The following is a 17637-nucleotide window of genomic DNA, read 5'->3' as shown; positions in this document are numbered from 1 at the left end:
ATAACCCTGGTATCAGAAAATGAAATATCATGATTATGGTTTTACAGAAATAAAACATTCCCCCACCATGTCCATGCACTCGTACTTTCAGTTTAAATCCACGTTCCAATCTTAATTTCTGCCTTTAAGTTTTAAAAAAACATGAACTCATGCATTAGATTTTCAATCATTTCCAACTAATCAATTTAGTAAAAAATTGAACTTAAAGGTGCTCTTTCATCAATATTCCAAAAGAGAAAAGTAACACAGTAATAAAAAGTAAAGATGAACTTGATCGATAGTATTATTGAAATAAGTCAAGTTCATTTTGTTCATTTTCTGTTGGTATTTCAATGAAATACAACAAAAACATGGAGAAATGACCAGAAAATGGAAAAATATGTCTCTTTTAAGAAAAGTATTCAAAATAAAATCACAAGTTCTCTGAAAATCAGCTATATCAAGTTTAAGAGTACGCCTCAAAGGAGTGACACACAGTGTGTTTTACAGGATGACGTTTTAAGAACAATAGGACATTTAAAGACACTTTATCACAGGAAGACTTTCCTTGGATTCAATATTTGGCAATATTTTCACCTTAACAATTAAACTCTCAGTGTGGCGACCAGTCCAGTGAACGACTAAATATATGAGATATAAAAAAAGAGAATATTTACATAAATATTGCAATCGTTTACTAGCATGCATATATGCCACTGAAATCACAAGTTATAAAACAGCAGACTCAATGCATGTAGCTGTGCTGCTGCAACATTCAGGTCAAACACTGAGTAAAGCTGGAAGACAAAGTCATGACTTAAACAGACTAAATCGTCAAACACCGTTAGATGTGGGCTAACCCTCAGAACATCTGAAATACAAGTTTTGGTCTGTTTCCATTCAGTCACTCCAGTGTATTCAATAAAATCCCACAATGGGAACAACAACCAGCATCAAGCATGACTCCCATGTGACTGGTGTCATGGATGGGTGGATGGATGAGCAGACAAATTTGAAAGGTCAGATATCTCAGCAGCTGCTGTCCTTTGGGTCCTTGCGCTCCTCAGGCACCTGGAGCACCATCTGGTGGCTGGCGTCTTGGAGGCTGCTGGTGTGTGCTGGGTTTAAAGCTGAAAGCTGTTGCTTCTCACAGGGAATGTGCCTGACCTCTGATAGCTCGCTCCTTGGAGTTGCCCTAAAACCAGCCAGGACACATCACAGATTACTGCTGGTTAATGCTTGTCTGATGTTGCAGTGCATGTAATGTAAGGAACTGTACATATACAATCAATTTTTTAACATTTCAAAAATGGCATCTCACACCTCTCCTACTTACCTCCCATCTGCCACTCTGTGCAAGCTCTCTGAGCGACTGCTGACTTTACTGGAGCTCCCCGTTTTGCTGCGTCTCTCCCCCCCATCCCTCTCTCTTTCCCTATCTCTCTCCCCTCTCCTCGAGCTTCGACTGGAGGTGCCTCGGTCCAGGTGTTCCCTGGCTGAGGTCTCAGACAGTGAACCTTGCATGTGGGGCTCATGGTTGCCTAAGGCAGAGGTGCCTTGATTGCTGGTGGTGGAGACACTGGTGGGCGTGACTCCGGTACTCGTACCCATGGACTTGGAGATGACCTTGAGTTTGTGGGAGCTTGGTTTGTAGTGCTTCTTCTTGTGCTGAACCCGGTTGTTGTGCTTTAGGAAGAACTCGCAGGACTCCTGGAGCACCCGACGGCTCTCGCTGATGGGGCTGTGGGTCACATGACATGGCATTAAACACATGATCTAGAATACTGTATTCTCACTCCATCAGTGACTGTGTGAAAGATCTTCCACGTGTTTTGCTGTGGTCAGAGTTGTGTCTTACTCTTTATTGCGGGTCCTGTTGAAAAAGTAGGCCCACTCAGAGCAGGTCTTCTTACTGCTGACCCAGAATACTGCAGATATGCCAACCACCAATGTCATCAAGTATTTCACCAGAAACAGGGAGAGGTCAGGGCGTTCATGATCTGTGGTCTAAAACAGTAACAAACTCAATGGTAATGAGATCCTTGTGATTTAGAGCAACTGGTTAAATAAAAAAATTCAATTTCTTACTTAAGACAAAGTCAAGCATTTCCAGTACAGGCATCAGGTACTGACTGTCAAAACAAGACTAAGCTATTTCCCACTGCAGCGCTTATAAGCTCACGTATTGTATCTTCCACATACCATACAGATATCCACTGATGTATAATTCTTGCACTACTAAAGCACTTCTAATGAATTTGGACCACACCACCAAATGACCGAACATGGGCACTACATGCTGTATGAAACAACAACAGGACAAAGACCTGGCCACTGAAATATCTGAAGGTGTGCGGCAGACTGCTTGGGAAATACAGTCGTCCTCCACCAGTTCCTGAGCTTGGAGAGACTCCTGTTGGAAAACCTTGAATTTTGGTCGCTCCTAAACAGAAGTCCGAACAAACTGGTGCTCAACTGGCTTGATGGAGGAAAAAATGGTTAATAATGTCCATATGTTTTGGACTTGCACCTTTATGTTTTGGGGATTTGTGGGAATTATTTCTAAAGTCTTTTGCTTTAATGTTTGCAGAAGTTTGACATTACTTTATGTTGGATACACCCCCATTACAAGATGCTGTGTTAGTGTTAATGTTGTCAAACATATCCTGAGACATGACATATTGTATACGGCTCCAAAGAGAATTGTGAGAATAACAGAGGGAGAAACAGTGTGCTTATTTGGCCCTTGAGACAAACTGATGATGCCAATTTTTTCTCCCCACCATCTTTTTTAAAATTTATAACCCTGCATTAAATTGTGATTCATCTAAAGACCTCTTGTTCTTTGTTTTTATTTATTTTAATGTGGAAAAATTATATTTAATAAATTAAAGAAAACTCATGTATTCTGCACTACATTTTTGAGGTACCGCAGCTTCTAAGACGTCTGTTACTTCCACACTGATCTGTCATAACAGTCTTGATTTTGGAATCCCTGTACTCTGCAGGACATTATAGATATTTAATAATTGGGATTTTTAAACAGATGAGCCTTTTGGATCCTTCTGAGCCCTGATCAGTTTTATGAAATTTTCACTGTGCTTTGGTTTTGCCCTTTTTCAGCAGTCTAAAAAAGCTTGTCCTAAACTTTCACCCCATCTTTACTGAATGAATAAGTCACAACAACCTGGTTTAAGCAGGGGATGCTATACTCCTGGCAGCGGTCGTTTATCCAGGTGTTCTCCCAGCTGCTGCGGTGGCTCTGTTCGTAGGTGTAGCAGGCTAGCAGGGTGACCAGCGGGACCAGGTAGAGGCAGCTGAACACGCCGATGCGAATCATGAATTTCTTAAGCTTCTCCTGGTTGCGCTCGTCGTGCTGGATGACCTGTCGGACGTGATTCAGAGAAACGATACCTGCCAGGATGAGGAAGAGGCCGACTATGACGCCCACGCACAGTGGCGCCAGTACAAAGTAGCGCAGCGCATCCAGGTCGTAGAGCCCCACAAAACAGACTCCGCTGATGTTGTCTCCTTCAACTTTGTTCAGAGCCAGCAGCATGACAGTGAGTGCCCCAGGGATCCCCCAGGCAGCAGAGTGGAACCACACCTTAGACAAAATAAAAATATTGACTGAGCTGTAACTGCACATATTTCCTTGTTGTGTTTGCTTCCTATTTGCTACTAGGAAACAAACCTAAATACTTAAGAACCTTACCGCTTTCTTCTCAATGGCCTCACAGCTCCACTTGGGGCCGGCTGCCAGGAACCAGGTGATGGTGAGTATAACCCACCAGACGATACCGGCGATGGAGAAGAAGTAGAGAAGCATAAAAAGCAGAGTGCAGCCTTTGCTCTGAGAGCCCAACACCACTGTGTCAACCCCAGCAGGATGGGCCGCTTTGATGCAGGCTGCATTGTTTCCCAGCAGGAAGCCGATGAAGTATATGAGCGAGACAAAGCTATAGCACACAGCATAGAAGATTATGGGCCGCTCTGGGTAACGGAAGCGTTTGACGTCAATAAGGAATGTGAGGAAGGTGAAGAGTGTAGCACCCAGGCAGATGATGGAGCACACACCGATGAAGCTCTTTGCAAATTCTATGTCGTGGGGTTTGAAGTACATGTTGGAGCAAGGTGGAGCACAGTCCTGGGCGCCTAGGAATGATGAGCCATGACCTGGCTTGGTCTTTAGCTGCAATGGGCACCAGAAGCCCAGCTCTCTCTTAGCAGATGAGGAGATTGCTGGGGTGGTTAAAGGGGCTGGAGAACCAGGCACACTGCAAGGGTCCAATCTAGAGCATAAATAACAATATAACAGGATAAGTGCCTCAACATGAATTGTGGGTAATGAAACCGGGGAAGGATATTTTCTTACTTTTCACACATTTCAGGAGGCCAGGGGACATCAAAGGTGTGGATGTTCTTCTCACAGTCGGACCGAACAGCATTGCACTGCTCCCTGCAGGGGTGGATCACCTTATTCTCCTCGGTGCATGCTGGGATAAAGACTTGGCACAGGAAGTGGTGGACATCTGGAGAGCACTTCAGGTTTATCAGGGGCATAAATGGCTGAAATTGAAGAGATTAAACATACTATATTAAAAATCGGTTTTCCATTATAACAACTATTATTGCACTCTGTTCTTCCATTACGTTTAGATGCAAGTTACATCACCTGAGAACTTTGAATATACTGATAGATTTGAAGGCTTGACAGCCCTACTCGTGACCTGAACACTCACATGTGCGTGCATGAGTTATATAGCATTCCCTAAAGAAACCTTTGAAGTAGCTTAAATCTAAGTTTTCCAGCTATAACTTTTCTTTGAAGAGCTTCCAAAGCATTTTCATGATGTTACAGCTATGTACAGTCTGCCTACACTGGTGAATCCAGTATTTCCACAGACTGTGCTGTGCTGGGGGAGTAGGTGTAGGTAGCAGTCTGCACAGTTTGAAGTTTTTAAACATTTTTCTCTGAAAAATAGACAGACAGTAACCTGTAAGATTGTGAAATTACTTTTGTAAATGCAACTGGAAAAGAGGCATAAATATAATGATTTTACTTGTGTTATAAGTGCAGTCTGCATGACTGGACATTGTAATATAATAAGCACTGAGATTACAAATGATCAGGGTAGCAAAAGCTGGTGAAAATATTTATGCTACATAAGCAACAGTACACTATAGTAACACACAAAACTGTCCATTCATCGGCCGGAAACCATGATCAACCAGAGCATTGGAAGGGGGGGGTATAGGTGGCAGGAAATGAGAGTGCGGACATTTGGAAACAACCAGGGACAGGCCAAGAAGGCTGGAATGCACAGAGCTGTTCATGGGAAGGTTGCTGAGGATATGTGTGGAGGACAGCCTTATTATTTTTGGATCGACACCAGCTACATCACTTGGAGTAATATGCATGTTCAATACATAACCAGTTAATAGTGACAGGCATGCATTAGCACAGACTAAGTGTGTTGTGCTGTGTTGTATTGTGTGTATTTCAGAGTACTCCACACTCTCGACCTCATCACTGGATAGCTTGCTGTAAATCTAAACTGCCGATATACGCAAAGGAAATCCACACGACCACACTTGAGCATATTGCACTAGTTGATGTTTTCTCTTCTCTGCTTTTTCTGGCTCCAGGCCCACATCTCTGGGCCCTGGGCTTGCCCCCTCAGACATTAAGCGTCCTTGTTTCTCTCCTCTGGAGGTCCTGGACTTGAGGCTCCTCGTGGCTGAACAATCTGACCTTTATTTTCTTTAGAGCACTTACTGTAAAAACTGCCCTCATTTCAAAAACCTTCCAACAGGATCAGCTGCAAAATTTGAGCTGATTTGCTCTTTAGGGCAAAATCCTTCGCAGAGAATTTCTGCACAATGTACTTTAAGTATTAAGTGAAGTTTTTTTTTTGTTTTGTTTTTTTAAAGATGACTCTTACTTTTCAAAGTTTTACTCAAACTTTCAAGGCCCCCGAGTGTCCGTTATAGTGTGTCAGTTTGTCTTTCCATTCTCTCTATATTCTAACACTTCAAAGTTTTTGCTCTTTCCAAAGCTGGCAAACACTAGTGGAAGGGCAGGAAAAGGTTAGCCCTCTCCGGAAAATCCTACTGATAGGCTGGACTGTGCCCAGAATAAAGCAGAAACCTGCCTGATTCCAACGTCAGAGCTTTGTGATAAATCATTGCACATGTTCAAAGCGGGCTATGTTTAGTATTTAACGTTGAATGAAGGCCAGAGAGTGTAAGCCTGTCACCTGGGAGACAGGACTGCGGAGGTAGGACCGTGTGTGTGTGTGTGTGTGTGCGTGTGTGTGTGTGTGTTGGGGGGGTATTAAGAGACAGAGGATACTCCTTGTGGTATGCACAGCAGGCTTTGTGTGCGACTGGGTGTGTCCCTCCCCTTCCTCCAGAAATCAAAGAGCCCTCACAACAAAGTCACTGAAGTTGCCCGTGGCCAAGGTTGCCATGAAATAAGAAGCTGATACCTTTGCCAGATGCCACACAAAAGACTCCTACAGATCATGCTCAACACTCCACACCAAATGCACGTAACCCAAACCCCCAGGAATGCCAGGAGACAGGATGCAACAGCTAGAGAAACATTTCTGCTGAGGATATGTGCAAGACAACAAATGGTCTTAAAGCACATTAGCCAAAGCGCCACAGGGTTGACGGAGCAAAGCTGAAACACCAGTTACACAAACTTAGACTTTAGTCACAGCAAAGGGTGGTGATTAAAGAGAACACTACTAGTCTGAAGAGAAGTCAAATTTAAGATTAGAATTCTCTAAATCTGAGCAGATATTAAGCATATTTTTCCACTATGAAAAAGAAGACTGATTTCTGTATTCTATGCATGGAAGAAAATTTTAATCTGCAGGGTGTAAATCTCTAATTACACCAGTTCAGTGTCATTTGAGAGTTACTGTTGCTAAGAGATGGTCTACTGACTTCTGTTGTGTAATACTGACTGGAGCACATAACAGCCCAGTACAGTCTATAAACCTTTATACAAGAGCACAGCTTATAGGTGCTTCTACGTATACAGCTAGACTTCTTAGCTTGTGTTAGATTTTTCCTAATTTGTTGATGCCAACAAATGATCAGACAGTTATATCACAACAACAGGTCCTTGAGCTCAGCCCAAATGTTACACTGTGATCTGAATCATGACCTGAATTTACACAATAAAGGGACAGGAGATTTTCCCGCAGTTTCGAATGATGAAGACAGAATTTTGGAGAACTGAAAAAAAAACAAACAACAACCATCAAACATATATATGATTGTGCTTTCTGTTATAATTGTACGTTTATTCTGTTGAAAACAAACACAATTAAGTCGTTTTTCTTCCTGAATCAAGATTACCCATATGGAAAAGATATATATAAATCTTATAAAGTTTGTATCTGTCTTGTGTGAAACTTGTATGAAAAGCATATAAGAGTGAAAACAGATATAAGATCCCTTGAAAAATTATATAGTGAAACTTGTATGTTTTGGATACTTACTAAAACAATGTACAAAAGTAATGAGAAAGTGGCCACTTTCATGAGTAATCACATATAAGTTTTTACTATTTCTTTTCCATATGGGTATACACTGAATTACCACTGGATATTTTGAGCCAATCTGGATATTGACTTTTGAAAGTTCAAAAACCCTGATAACATGTTTGCATATGGTATTTTAAACATACCTGAAAAATGCCGATAATAATGTTCCAAAACCGATAAAGGCGTTACTTACATAAGGATAAATTAACTTAGCTTGGATTCGGATTACATGCCTCATTTCAACCATTCATCAGTCATCCAGGTGTTAGTCAGAACATCACCCACTAATTGGATGGAAAAGTGGTCACGCAATAACAGTCAATACCAAGACCAAATGCACCCCATAGCCACCTATACTTACATGCAATCGCATGAGTGCGTGCAAATGAAGAAAAAAAACCCTAAACTGATTTGACTTATCAGAAGATCAACAAGAAACCCACAAATTGCAAAAGTAATGAGCTGAAAAATGTTGATTACCCTAAAAAAGAAAGCTGCCTCTCAGCTTAGCGTGCAGAATTAGCTGTTGGCTCCACTGATCGGCTGAGAGCCATGGATTTTCTGATAAATACCGTTCCACGTTTACTGTGTGTTGATGGCTATTTCACATCCTTCCATTTCTATTGCATTTTTGCCTCTTTAGCAAAGCCCAGTGGAAATCTTATGGCTGCCAGGGAGAATGGAGTTTTTTGGATTTCTACTTGTTATTAATTAAGTACTTTCTGTTTGGTGTCGCTGCTGCAGGCTTTCGATTATTGTTAGGGTGAGTCTGAGCTGATTTCCTGTAAAGTAAACTGTGAATCTTAGCTCTGGTGATATTGAGTGTTTAATCCCTATTTAGCTTCATTGTTGTCCTATTATGTTGCTGTTCTATTATAGATACTTATTATAGTGATAAGCTCCATTTTGTATAGCTTAAATTCTGGTTCACGCCTTGTGTATTTGTAGTTGTAATAATGTTCTTCCCTGTGTTTTTCTTTGTCTCATTTCTGTATCTGTGGTTTGTGTTTTCTTCTCTTGTAGAACTTTAAGTCTGCTTTGGTTATTTCCTCTTTAGCTTTGACAGTTTATTTTCTTCACGTCCTGTGTGTTGCTTCCTGACGGTCTCCTCCAGGTTGTGCTCAGCTGTGTGTAATTACTTACACCTGTGTCTCGTCTCCCTCCTGTCTGATATTCCTTAATCAGCCTCCAGAATAAAAATCGTCCTGGCCTTCTCTTTGTTGTTTTCTCTGCTTAGTTCTGTGCACAATTCTGTGAAATGACTGTGGATGCACCTGTTTTGCTCCCCATCTGGCCTCTTGTTTTTGTGATTTTTGGACTTTGGTTTTGGACTTAGTCAGTGATTAAAGCCTGTGACACATTTTTGTTATAACTAAGAATGTTCTTCTTTCTTAACTTCTTTTACTTGTAAGAGGAACCCTAAGCAGAGCCTTCTTCTACCGCAAAGGTTTCTTAAAAGCCTCCCTTTAGAATTTAAGTGGACAGATTCACAGTTTAATCACTCGCTATTTCTTTTAACAATCAGATGTGATTTGTGGACAAACTGTGGCTGGTAAATACTGTGTGTCAGTTGAAGTCCATTACAAAATGGTAATTATATTTCAATCAATATGTGCTTCAGTATGGGCTGAGAGACACCGTCAATTAGTAACCGGAGCCACAAACAGCGCTGATGGCACTAATAATGACAATTATATGGACATGATATTCATCATCGCTGAATGTGGCCTGAAGTATAATTTCCAATTATAAGGAGAGGAAGCGTTTTTTCAACGTTCCATGGAAACCAAGACTGATGAGAACCTTTGAGGTGGGCCAGAGGCTGCCTGGATAAGTCAATAAACTCTGCATTAGCCCAATATACACTTTGAACAAATTCAGCCTAATTTTACATAAATTCTACTAGAATTTAAAATAAGTTCTGTGGGGTTGAATCATTTTTGACAATTGTTCACATGCTTAGCTTGCTTGGCCCGCCTAATCTATAAAACACTGGACCTTTAAATAAAAATGAATCACTGTATGCTTGCACGATGCATAGGCATACAGATTTCTACAGATAAATGTTGTGTAATGTTACGAGGGCTCACCTGCATGCGGTTGTATGCGATATCCTGATCATAGTGGCCCATCATGTTGGGGAAGAAGGTCATGTTGTAGGACGTCTCCAAGCACCGATGCACTCTGATAGGCTCACACGTAAACAGGCTGTGGGCATGACAGCTTCCCACCCACATCAGTGCCAGGCACACCCACAGTGGTCCTGGCATCAGCATTGTGATGAGTGAGTAGGAGTGGGCGTGTGCACAGTTCTTTTTTTGTGTGTGTATAAACTAATTCGAGTTTCTTTTTAACTGCGTGCGAGGACGTCTTGGCCTGGTTCAGACTGTCATCCGTGTATCATTCCTCCCAGGGACATCTCAGTGGAGCTGGTGGGTGCTGCAGCAGGTAGAATTTCTTCATGGTGAGTCAGCAAGTGCCTATAGGCCACAGATAGGAATTCCACATCCCTGAAAAGAAGGTACTTATTGTGACACAGGTTTATATTTTCAGACACACAGAGAAGTGGACGCACAAACCGAATTTTCAGCAAGATATCCCTTCAGAAATCCCAGCTAAGGAGGTTTTTCTTTTTCAATAGTACCTCATTTACTGCACAATTTCAGTTTTAGGAAAACAACCTGGCATGCATTGTTCCGTCACTTAAAAAATAAACACATTTTCATGATTTCAGTGCATCCTTACAAGTCCGTTGAGGTCTTAAAATCTTTGAGAAGTTTAGTTTGGGAAGCACTGCTTAGAGACTCCTCAGTCAGATGGAATCAAGCTACCAAAATCCAGTCAATCCCCACGCAGGCTTCGAGTGCATGCTTTTTACACAGGGTGGGGAATGCGCAAGATCCATGCTGATTCAGAAGAATGAGTCTCGGCTTGTTGATGCACATTAAACTTCACATTAAAGTGTCAGAGTTCCACATACACACTTGGTTTACGAGCCACTGAGAAACCTGAACGGCAGACAGCCTGCTGTACTTTCCCACTGATGTTTTGCCTTTCATAAAAACAGAGTATGTGTAGGTTTAGGCTTGTTCCTGGTGACCTAACAAGGGGCCCACAGATTATGCATTTATTTGATATAACTTCTGGTTATATTCTGAATTTTAACAATTTGAGCAAAGCTAGCTTTGGATCAGTTTGCACAGAATTCTTGTCCATTGAGACTAAAGAGACACATCGTTTATATAGGTACTCGTCTCTCTGATGATTATCTTATCACTGACGATAAGCGCTTAATATTACCGCATCCCTTTTTCCACGTACAACAAAATTCAGCAGTCCTCAAAGTACAGCATGTAGTCAAGGAGGTTCATAGTGCTAAAGTAGCTAAAAAGTAATTTACGCTTAATAAGCCCTTTGGTTAGCATATTAGCGATATACCAGGAATAGTTAGCAGGGTAAATATTTGACACGTTCCACCAACACTTCGACATACCATGCAGACATGGCTACAAACAGACATAATAAGTTGATATTACTGTCCAATTACTTGCATATGTCAAAGCTAATTACGTTTTAAATCAATACGCGAGTCCACGGCGGCCAGGAAAGCCGTTTGTTTCCCCGTAAATGACACACCAGCTGTGGGGAGACAGTGCAGTCAACATCCCTGCCTCGGTCGCTGCCATGGGACAAGGGGCCGAAACAACTTCGCCACAACCAAGCAGAAAGAACCCATGAGGGGGTAAAAATGCGAAACACGAAAACTTACCCCCAAATACCCAAGAGTTAGCTGACTTTATGAATAGTTGCAGGATCTGCCCGGTGAGGAATTTGGTAGCGTGTTTCCTGAGATAAGCTCCCGCACCTTCCCACCAACTATTCCCGTCCTGCTCTGAACTAAAGATGCTTTCAGGTGCAATTGGAAATATGAAGTGTTTTTTTGTTTGTTTGTTTTTTAAGTTAAAATCTAAGTTTCACGGTAGTTTGTGGGTGGGAGACTTCATGTGTATAATAGCCTTTTATATATAAAAAAAATTAAAGGGCAAGTTCATCTTTAAAAGAGTGGCGTACTGTACATACTAACTTTACAGGTCACTAAACTAGCAGTTGAATGCCCCAACGAGAGTAACAATGTCAGTATAGACAGGAAGCACTTAAACGCCGCGTACGTGCAGACGGCAGATAAAGGATGAAACAATGCAAAATACAGCTGAGAGGGTTTATTAACAAACACCAACTTTTCTATTTTTTTACAACAATCATAACTTATAGAATATAATTCTATAATTTCTGTATTTTCCACAATTACCACTAGATGGAAGTGGGTGATTTTACCATTTAAAAATGTGTCATGATGTTTTGCAAGTGACAAAATGCAGTCGTATACAGATAAAACTGCACTGACGTTTCCTGTAATACTGATATCAAAAATATAAGGGTAACAATGATCTCACAGATGCGTGCAACTACACAGTGTTATATTTCTTCTTTTGCTACTTTCAGTGGAGCAGCGTAGTATCGCCAAATTTGCCGGGCACCCCGTGGAAATCCTATGAGGACCCCTTGTTGTCCCAGTAGTGTCTACAATACTGCATGTAGCACACGCAGAGGCATCCCCAACAATTTGCCATGCCTCAATTATCCACCTGGAGGCGCTCTCTCCCGACTGTGTCCATATTCATGTGACCTGCCGTGGAGAGGCGGGGTTATAATGTAACAATTTAGGTCCTACAGTGTAACCAATAAAGTGTTGCTGATAACCCTGCGCATCTGGTCGCCGCTGCACCCTCCCTTCGTGTCGCAGCTGATTTTAAAAAAAGGAGCCCAACCTCGGACATCAAATGATCAAATGATCTGTAACGGAGGCGCCGCCAGAGGGGGACGGGACTGACTCATAACACATTCATATGAGGTGCGTAAGCTTGTGGCACATTGAGAGAGGAGGAGGAGGGGTGAATACTGTAAATTCCTCCAAAGCCGTGAGGTGCTCTGGGTAGGATTTGGTACAGATCGTGTGCTTGTGCTCTGCGAAGGATGCAACAGGATATTCTGCTCGCACAGGAGAGGTTGCTCTCTTCACCGTCCCAGTAGTTTGTGGACCGAGGCGCTGGCCTGTTGCTAGGAGACCTTTTGACAGCTGGGAGCTTTTTTTCTTATTATTTTTCTTCAAAGTGACACTTAATGCACTAAGGGTATCTGCTTATCTGGCAACCCAAACCTTCCCTCCTCCTCCTCCTCAATTCAGCTCCCTCGCGCGCTTTTCGTGCGTAAATCCTAATTGTCTTCTGTGCGTAAAAGACAACATTTGCACTGTGGTCGTTTTCGGTCAGGAGATTACAGTGTTTTGCAGGGAACAATGGCCTAGTTGTTGCGATTATCAGATCCTAAATTTATCCGCCTTCCGGACGTGTTTAACCTCTCCCACTGCTCATTTTTTCACTTGGTAAGATAATTTTTAGATATATGTTATGAAAACCTCGTATTCTAACAGCACTGAAGACATTTAGGGAGACAAGGAAGTTATGATTTCCAATTTTATTTGCTTTTGATCACACGTTTTTAGCATGTGTTCAGCTGGACTCAAGGGTAATGTAAGTAACACTTACCTGTGGCTATACATCTGAAGGTCAGTCGTGAATGGATCGATAAGTAAACCTCACTGAGGATGACACCTAAACCAGCAGTACACTCGGCTCTATCAAATAAACTGCAAACATACAGAGGCTTGCTTCTGTAAAACAGGTGTATGAGAAGACCCAGGTCAGCTTATTATTTGTACACTAAGCGAGTGGGGTTTCAATCAGAGTATCCAGAGCAGCTTGGATTTCCGAGTGACCTCTCTGTGCTGCTGGACATTATCTGTGGGATATCAAGATTCAGGTGTGTAGCACATTATGTCAAGGTTGTAGCTACACCAGAAGGACTTGGTGTAATTTGGACTCCCAGCTTGTTCAGAGAAGTGCTGACCTTGTTGATTCACTTCACTGAAGCCTAGCTGCCTGTGGCTGTCGCAGTCCCCGGGCTTTACAAGAAAAGGCCTTCAAAGAACAGCTCTAACAATTGTCAAAGTCAACAGAGAATGGAGAGAAGGGAGAAGTCAGCATTAGGCGTAACGTGTGGTAGCATCCCTTCACACGTCGCACAGGAGGCTGTCACATTGTGGCTTTGTTGAGTAGATGGACTGAGTGAAGCTGACATGCTGTTCTGTCCTATCAGGCTGATGTATGTGCCCAGTGAGGAGACTACAGTCCTCAGGAGCCACATAGCACCTCCCCTCCACCTCCATCTTAACTTCCTTTGTAAGAGGGTATGCCTTCTGAACCGAGCCTCAGGTAGGTCCGCACATCTAAAGCTCATGGCAAAAATAGACAATAACCCTTAAGGAACCGTTACTGTGTATGCACCTCCTGTGGCTTATCAGGAGGTAGAGCGGGCTGTTCATTGATTGGAAGGATGGTGGTTTGGTGTACGCATGTATGGGTGAATGTGGCTACTGGTGTAACAGTGCTTTGAGTGGTCAGCTAGACTAGAAAACTGCTATGTTAATGAGAATCCAAACACAGAATCAACTGACAGTTTCAAACAATGCTGACATTATTCACTTCTTTATTTTAAGCTGAGAAAGATCTATTTAGGATCGATTTGTTGTTCAATAACCGTGCTTGGAGAGCGCAGGCTCTACTAGCTTTCTCTATCTTTCTCTCTCTCCTGGACTGTCCATTCAGTGTCTTTTTTTATCTAACTTAATATATGGATGTAGACAAGGTTATACGAGCGACAATCCACCTATCTACCTAAGAGCCCAATCCGTTGTACCAAACCTACTTACTAAACCTTCAAAAACAGGTCACAGTTGTATTTTCTTTTAGTTTAATCAAATAGAAGGAAACATCTTTTTATTGTGTTATCAGGGAGTCTTTTTTTAGCAGCAGGATGCTGCACGTGGGATTTACTTGGAAAAAGAACTCCAGCATCTACACTGATTGCTTCATTACCTAGCCTTCCGACTCTGTGGTTTATTTATATGTTTAATAGTTTTTGGACACTAAATGAAGCTCGGAGGCAGGGAGAAATAATCAAGTGCTGATTTTGGCCTTTTCAAGAAATAAGAATATGTTGCAATAAACTATTTTCAAACTGAAATCTACTTTTAGCCTTTTAAAGCCAACATATATGGCATCGTAACATTTCTGACTGTTGCAGTCCTTGCGGTGGTACTTTAAGAGTAAACATTGGTGTACTTTAAATTTTAAAGCTGTTTTACACATCATACTTGGGTAATTAGAGAAAAAATAACCTCTGATAACATTATTTCTTTATTTTTTTGTGAGCTGGTAAATTGCAACTTTTGTAACACAAACAAAATATGACACACTGTGAAATGTAGGACACAGATTCTTTTGCAATATGACCCATTCTGAGGGCAGTTTAGCCACATTATTGTTCTTGTGTTGCTTTAGTTTTCACCATTCGGCTAACAGTTTTGTCCTAATATGTTCATTTCATCCTTATACTCTCTTCTTGGAATGTAAAAACCTTTTACTTTAAATTATGGCAATCCCCCCCCCCCCCCCCCCCCCCCAAAAAAAACCCCAAACCTACCAAACAAACAACCTGAGTCATCTTTTATCCTACCTCAATCCCAGAGCGCATTAACGCATCCGCCCACACACACGCCCATTATTTCCTCTGTCTTACACCCCATCACCATGAAGGTGACAGAGTAAGCCTCTTGGCAGGCAGCATAATTTAAAGTGATGGCCAGGACTGGAAGTGGACATAGATGGATTTGGGTGGACAGACTGGCTTATGAATGGGCATAAGCGGAGAGGGACTGAGGATGAGTTGGAAAATGGGGTATATTTGCTGTTACATGGATCCTCAGCTTTCTGCCAGTCGGGAAAACTCATTTTGACATGTTCTGTGGTCAGCGCGTTTATCCTGTCAGCTAAACTGTGAGATAGACGCTGATGGGTAGGAAGCGCTGTTTTTGTAAGGGTGGGGGAATGGCAAAAATGTAAATCATGGCAAGCCATTGATTGAGTCACTTGTCTAAATTTCTGATGCAATTTTAACAATGGAAATTAAAGATAACTGAATAATGGGGTGTATGCACTTATGAATGTGTTTGTATCTTGTGGGTGGGACTGATTGAAGGGTTTTAGGCTATTTGATTATATTATTCAAATTATTGCTAGTCCTGTGGATGTTTATGTTTAATATTTTGCAGCCTGGTTAATCTTTTGGGTGTACCTGTTCAGGGACTGTAGATGGAAATGAACTAGTAGCGCGATCTGATAAACACCACCCTTTTTTCTTACGAGATCAGTGTTTTTGTGCATAGTCTTTGATAAATCATCTCATAAACTCATATTTTATTCACAATAGAATATAGAAAACACATCAAATGTTTACATTGGGACATTTTACTATTTCATGAAAATGTTAGCCCGTTTTGAATTTAGCAACACGTCTCCAAAAAGTTGGGACGGGCATCCCGAAAGGCTGGAAAACTAAGTGTTACAGAAAAACAAACCAACTGGAGGAACATTTAGCAGCTTAGTGGGTCATCTGGCAACAGGTCAGTGACATGAGGTGCACCATTCTGCAAAAACCTGTGTCTACATATTGTGGAACAAATTCAGAATAATGTGCCTTGATGAAAAATTGCAAAGACTTCAAATATCTGATCATATGTTTTATTGTGAATGAAACATGAGTATGAGATTTGCACATTTTTGTTCACATTTTACACAGCATCCCAACTGTTTTGGAAATTCACTTATATTTGTGCATATTCTATTCACAGAAAGGGATGCTTTGCCACTGTTTTATCATAAATAAAAATATGGGACAAGCTTATGTGCCAATAATGATACTAACCAGAAAAGTTAAAGCATGACCAAAGTCTTTACATTTAATTCTGAGAAGGCTAATGAATGTTGTAGATAACAAATAATGTAATTATAAAGCAGATATAATAACCTCATGGAGGCAACAAATGCCTCACTAGAGAAAAAACCAAGGATAAATAATTACAATTTATCGCCTGGGAATCATTAATGTTCAAAAAGCCACACTAAATTCTAGGTACAGGGACATTAAATTCATATTAATATGGACTGGACTGGCATGTAGATAGCACTTTTCTGGTCTGACTGCTCGAACCATTCTACTCTATAAGCCACATTTAGCTTTTTCACACACTAATTCATGCAGCACTTAAAGACACACCTACAGCCATTTTTACAATCACTAATTAACCTAGCATGCATGTCTTTGGAGTGTGTAAGTAAGCTGGAGTACCCAAGGAAACATGAGCAGGCAAACAAGCTAAGCAGGCCCCAGATAATCAGGAGATTTAAACCAACTGCACCACCATGCTGCCAAATTATTCAAAAATGTCTTCATCCTCTGGGTTTTGTGGCCACTTCTAGAGAGTTTTATGGCAGAAAACCAACAGTTCCATATAGTTCAGTAAAAAACAAGAAAAATCAGCCTCACGGTGGTGGAAGAGAAAAAATAGGGTATCGTCAATAAGAGTAATCCTGTGTGGACTAATAATAGTTTTAGCGCGTCTGACATTTATAGTAGTTGTCAATACGTGTCTGAACACCAATAGTAAAGTAATCAATGGATACTGATATAGTTGCAGTGGTGTGGTAAAAGGTAGAGGAAACTGGGTTAAGAGATACTTTATGTATGGATAATAATGATACAGCAAGCAACGTTAGCTTGCTGTAGTTCCTTAGCTTAATTCTTGGAGTGTGTGTGAGAGCATTTCATTTCAGTTGTTTGGTGTGATTTTCACCACTGGACATGGGGTAAAAAGTTATGATTTTTCATGTATTTGCTGTGCACATTACATATATTTTAAAAAAAAATAGAGATTTTTGTTAAGGTAGGAGTTTTACATGGATATATGTTACTATTGTGCTGTCAAGGTGGTTAAAATGAATGGAATTGTTTAGATTTATTGTAAATGTTTGCTCACAGAAAAGTCTTAATTTGTTTTAATCCATCTGTGGTAAAGGATAAATTATTATTGCTTATTATCATTAGCGCAAAATCTTTGTCTTACCTAGTAAATCCACTA

General features: G+C 41.2%; 2 protein-coding genes across 6 annotated transcripts in view; one reads left to right on the top strand and one right to left on the bottom strand.

Annotated features, from left to right (window-relative positions):
• Positions 1–430: 430 nt before the first annotated feature.
• On the bottom strand, positions 431–11468 carry fzd6 (frizzled class receptor 6). Of its 2 annotated transcripts, none has more exons than XM_080896910.1 (8): positions 11311–11468; positions 9632–10051; positions 4355–4548; positions 3695–4271; positions 3164–3586; positions 1838–1986; positions 1316–1720; positions 431–1174 (listed from the first exon to the last, which is right to left on the bottom strand). In XM_080896910.1, exons 2-8 carry the CDS (start codon positions 9815–9817, stop codon positions 1009–1011), a joined length of 2100 nt encoding a protein of 699 aa, XP_080753036.1. In that variant the 5' UTR covers positions 9818–10051; positions 11311–11468; the 3' UTR covers positions 431–1008. The 2 variants fall into 2 exon arrangements, with proteins under 2 accessions (XP_080753036.1, XP_080753037.1); XM_080896911.1 differs by having other exon boundaries at positions 3167–3586.
• A 796-nt stretch (positions 11469–12264) lies between these two features.
• klhl32 (kelch-like family member 32) overlaps positions 12265–17637 on the top strand; it is a 37134-nt gene continuing 31761 nt past the window's right edge. Inside the window, exons 1-2 of one of the 4 annotated variants that reach the window (XM_080897405.1) lie at positions 12265–12453; positions 13758–13873. In XM_080897405.1, the coding sequence (XP_080753531.1) occupies positions 13851–13873 (23 nt within the window). In that variant the 5' untranslated portion in view covers positions 12265–12453; positions 13758–13850. Of the gene's footprint in view, positions 12454–12859; positions 12985–13757; positions 13874–17637 lie in introns of those variants that run through there. The other 3 variants (XM_080897406.1, XM_080897407.1, XM_080897408.1) reach the window with 3 other exon arrangements.

The sequence above is a fragment of the Rhamphochromis sp. 'chilingali' genome (assembly GCF_963969265.1).
Source record: "Rhamphochromis sp. 'chilingali' genome assembly, chromosome: 11".
Taxonomy (NCBI): Eukaryota; Metazoa; Chordata; class Actinopteri; order Cichliformes; family Cichlidae; genus Rhamphochromis; species Rhamphochromis sp. 'chilingali'.
This window is presented reverse-complemented; position numbering and strand designations above follow the sequence as displayed.

What these genes read in the sequence shown, in the direction of transcription:
- fzd6 (XM_080896910.1), bottom strand. Translation starts at nt 9,817, where the DNA reads ATGCTGATGCCAGGACCACTGTGGGTGTGCCTGGCACTGATGTGGGTG. An exon ending in AGGCCATTGAGAAGAAAGCG is followed by an intron (nt 3,587 to 3,694) that starts GTAAGGTTCTTA and finishes ATTTTGTCTAAG; the next exon opens with GTGTGGTTCCACTCTGCTGC. An exon ending in CACAGAGTGGCAGATGGGAG is followed by an intron (nt 1,175 to 1,315) that starts GTAAGTAGGAGA and finishes GGCTGGTTTTAG; the next exon opens with GGCAACTCCAAGGAGCGAGC.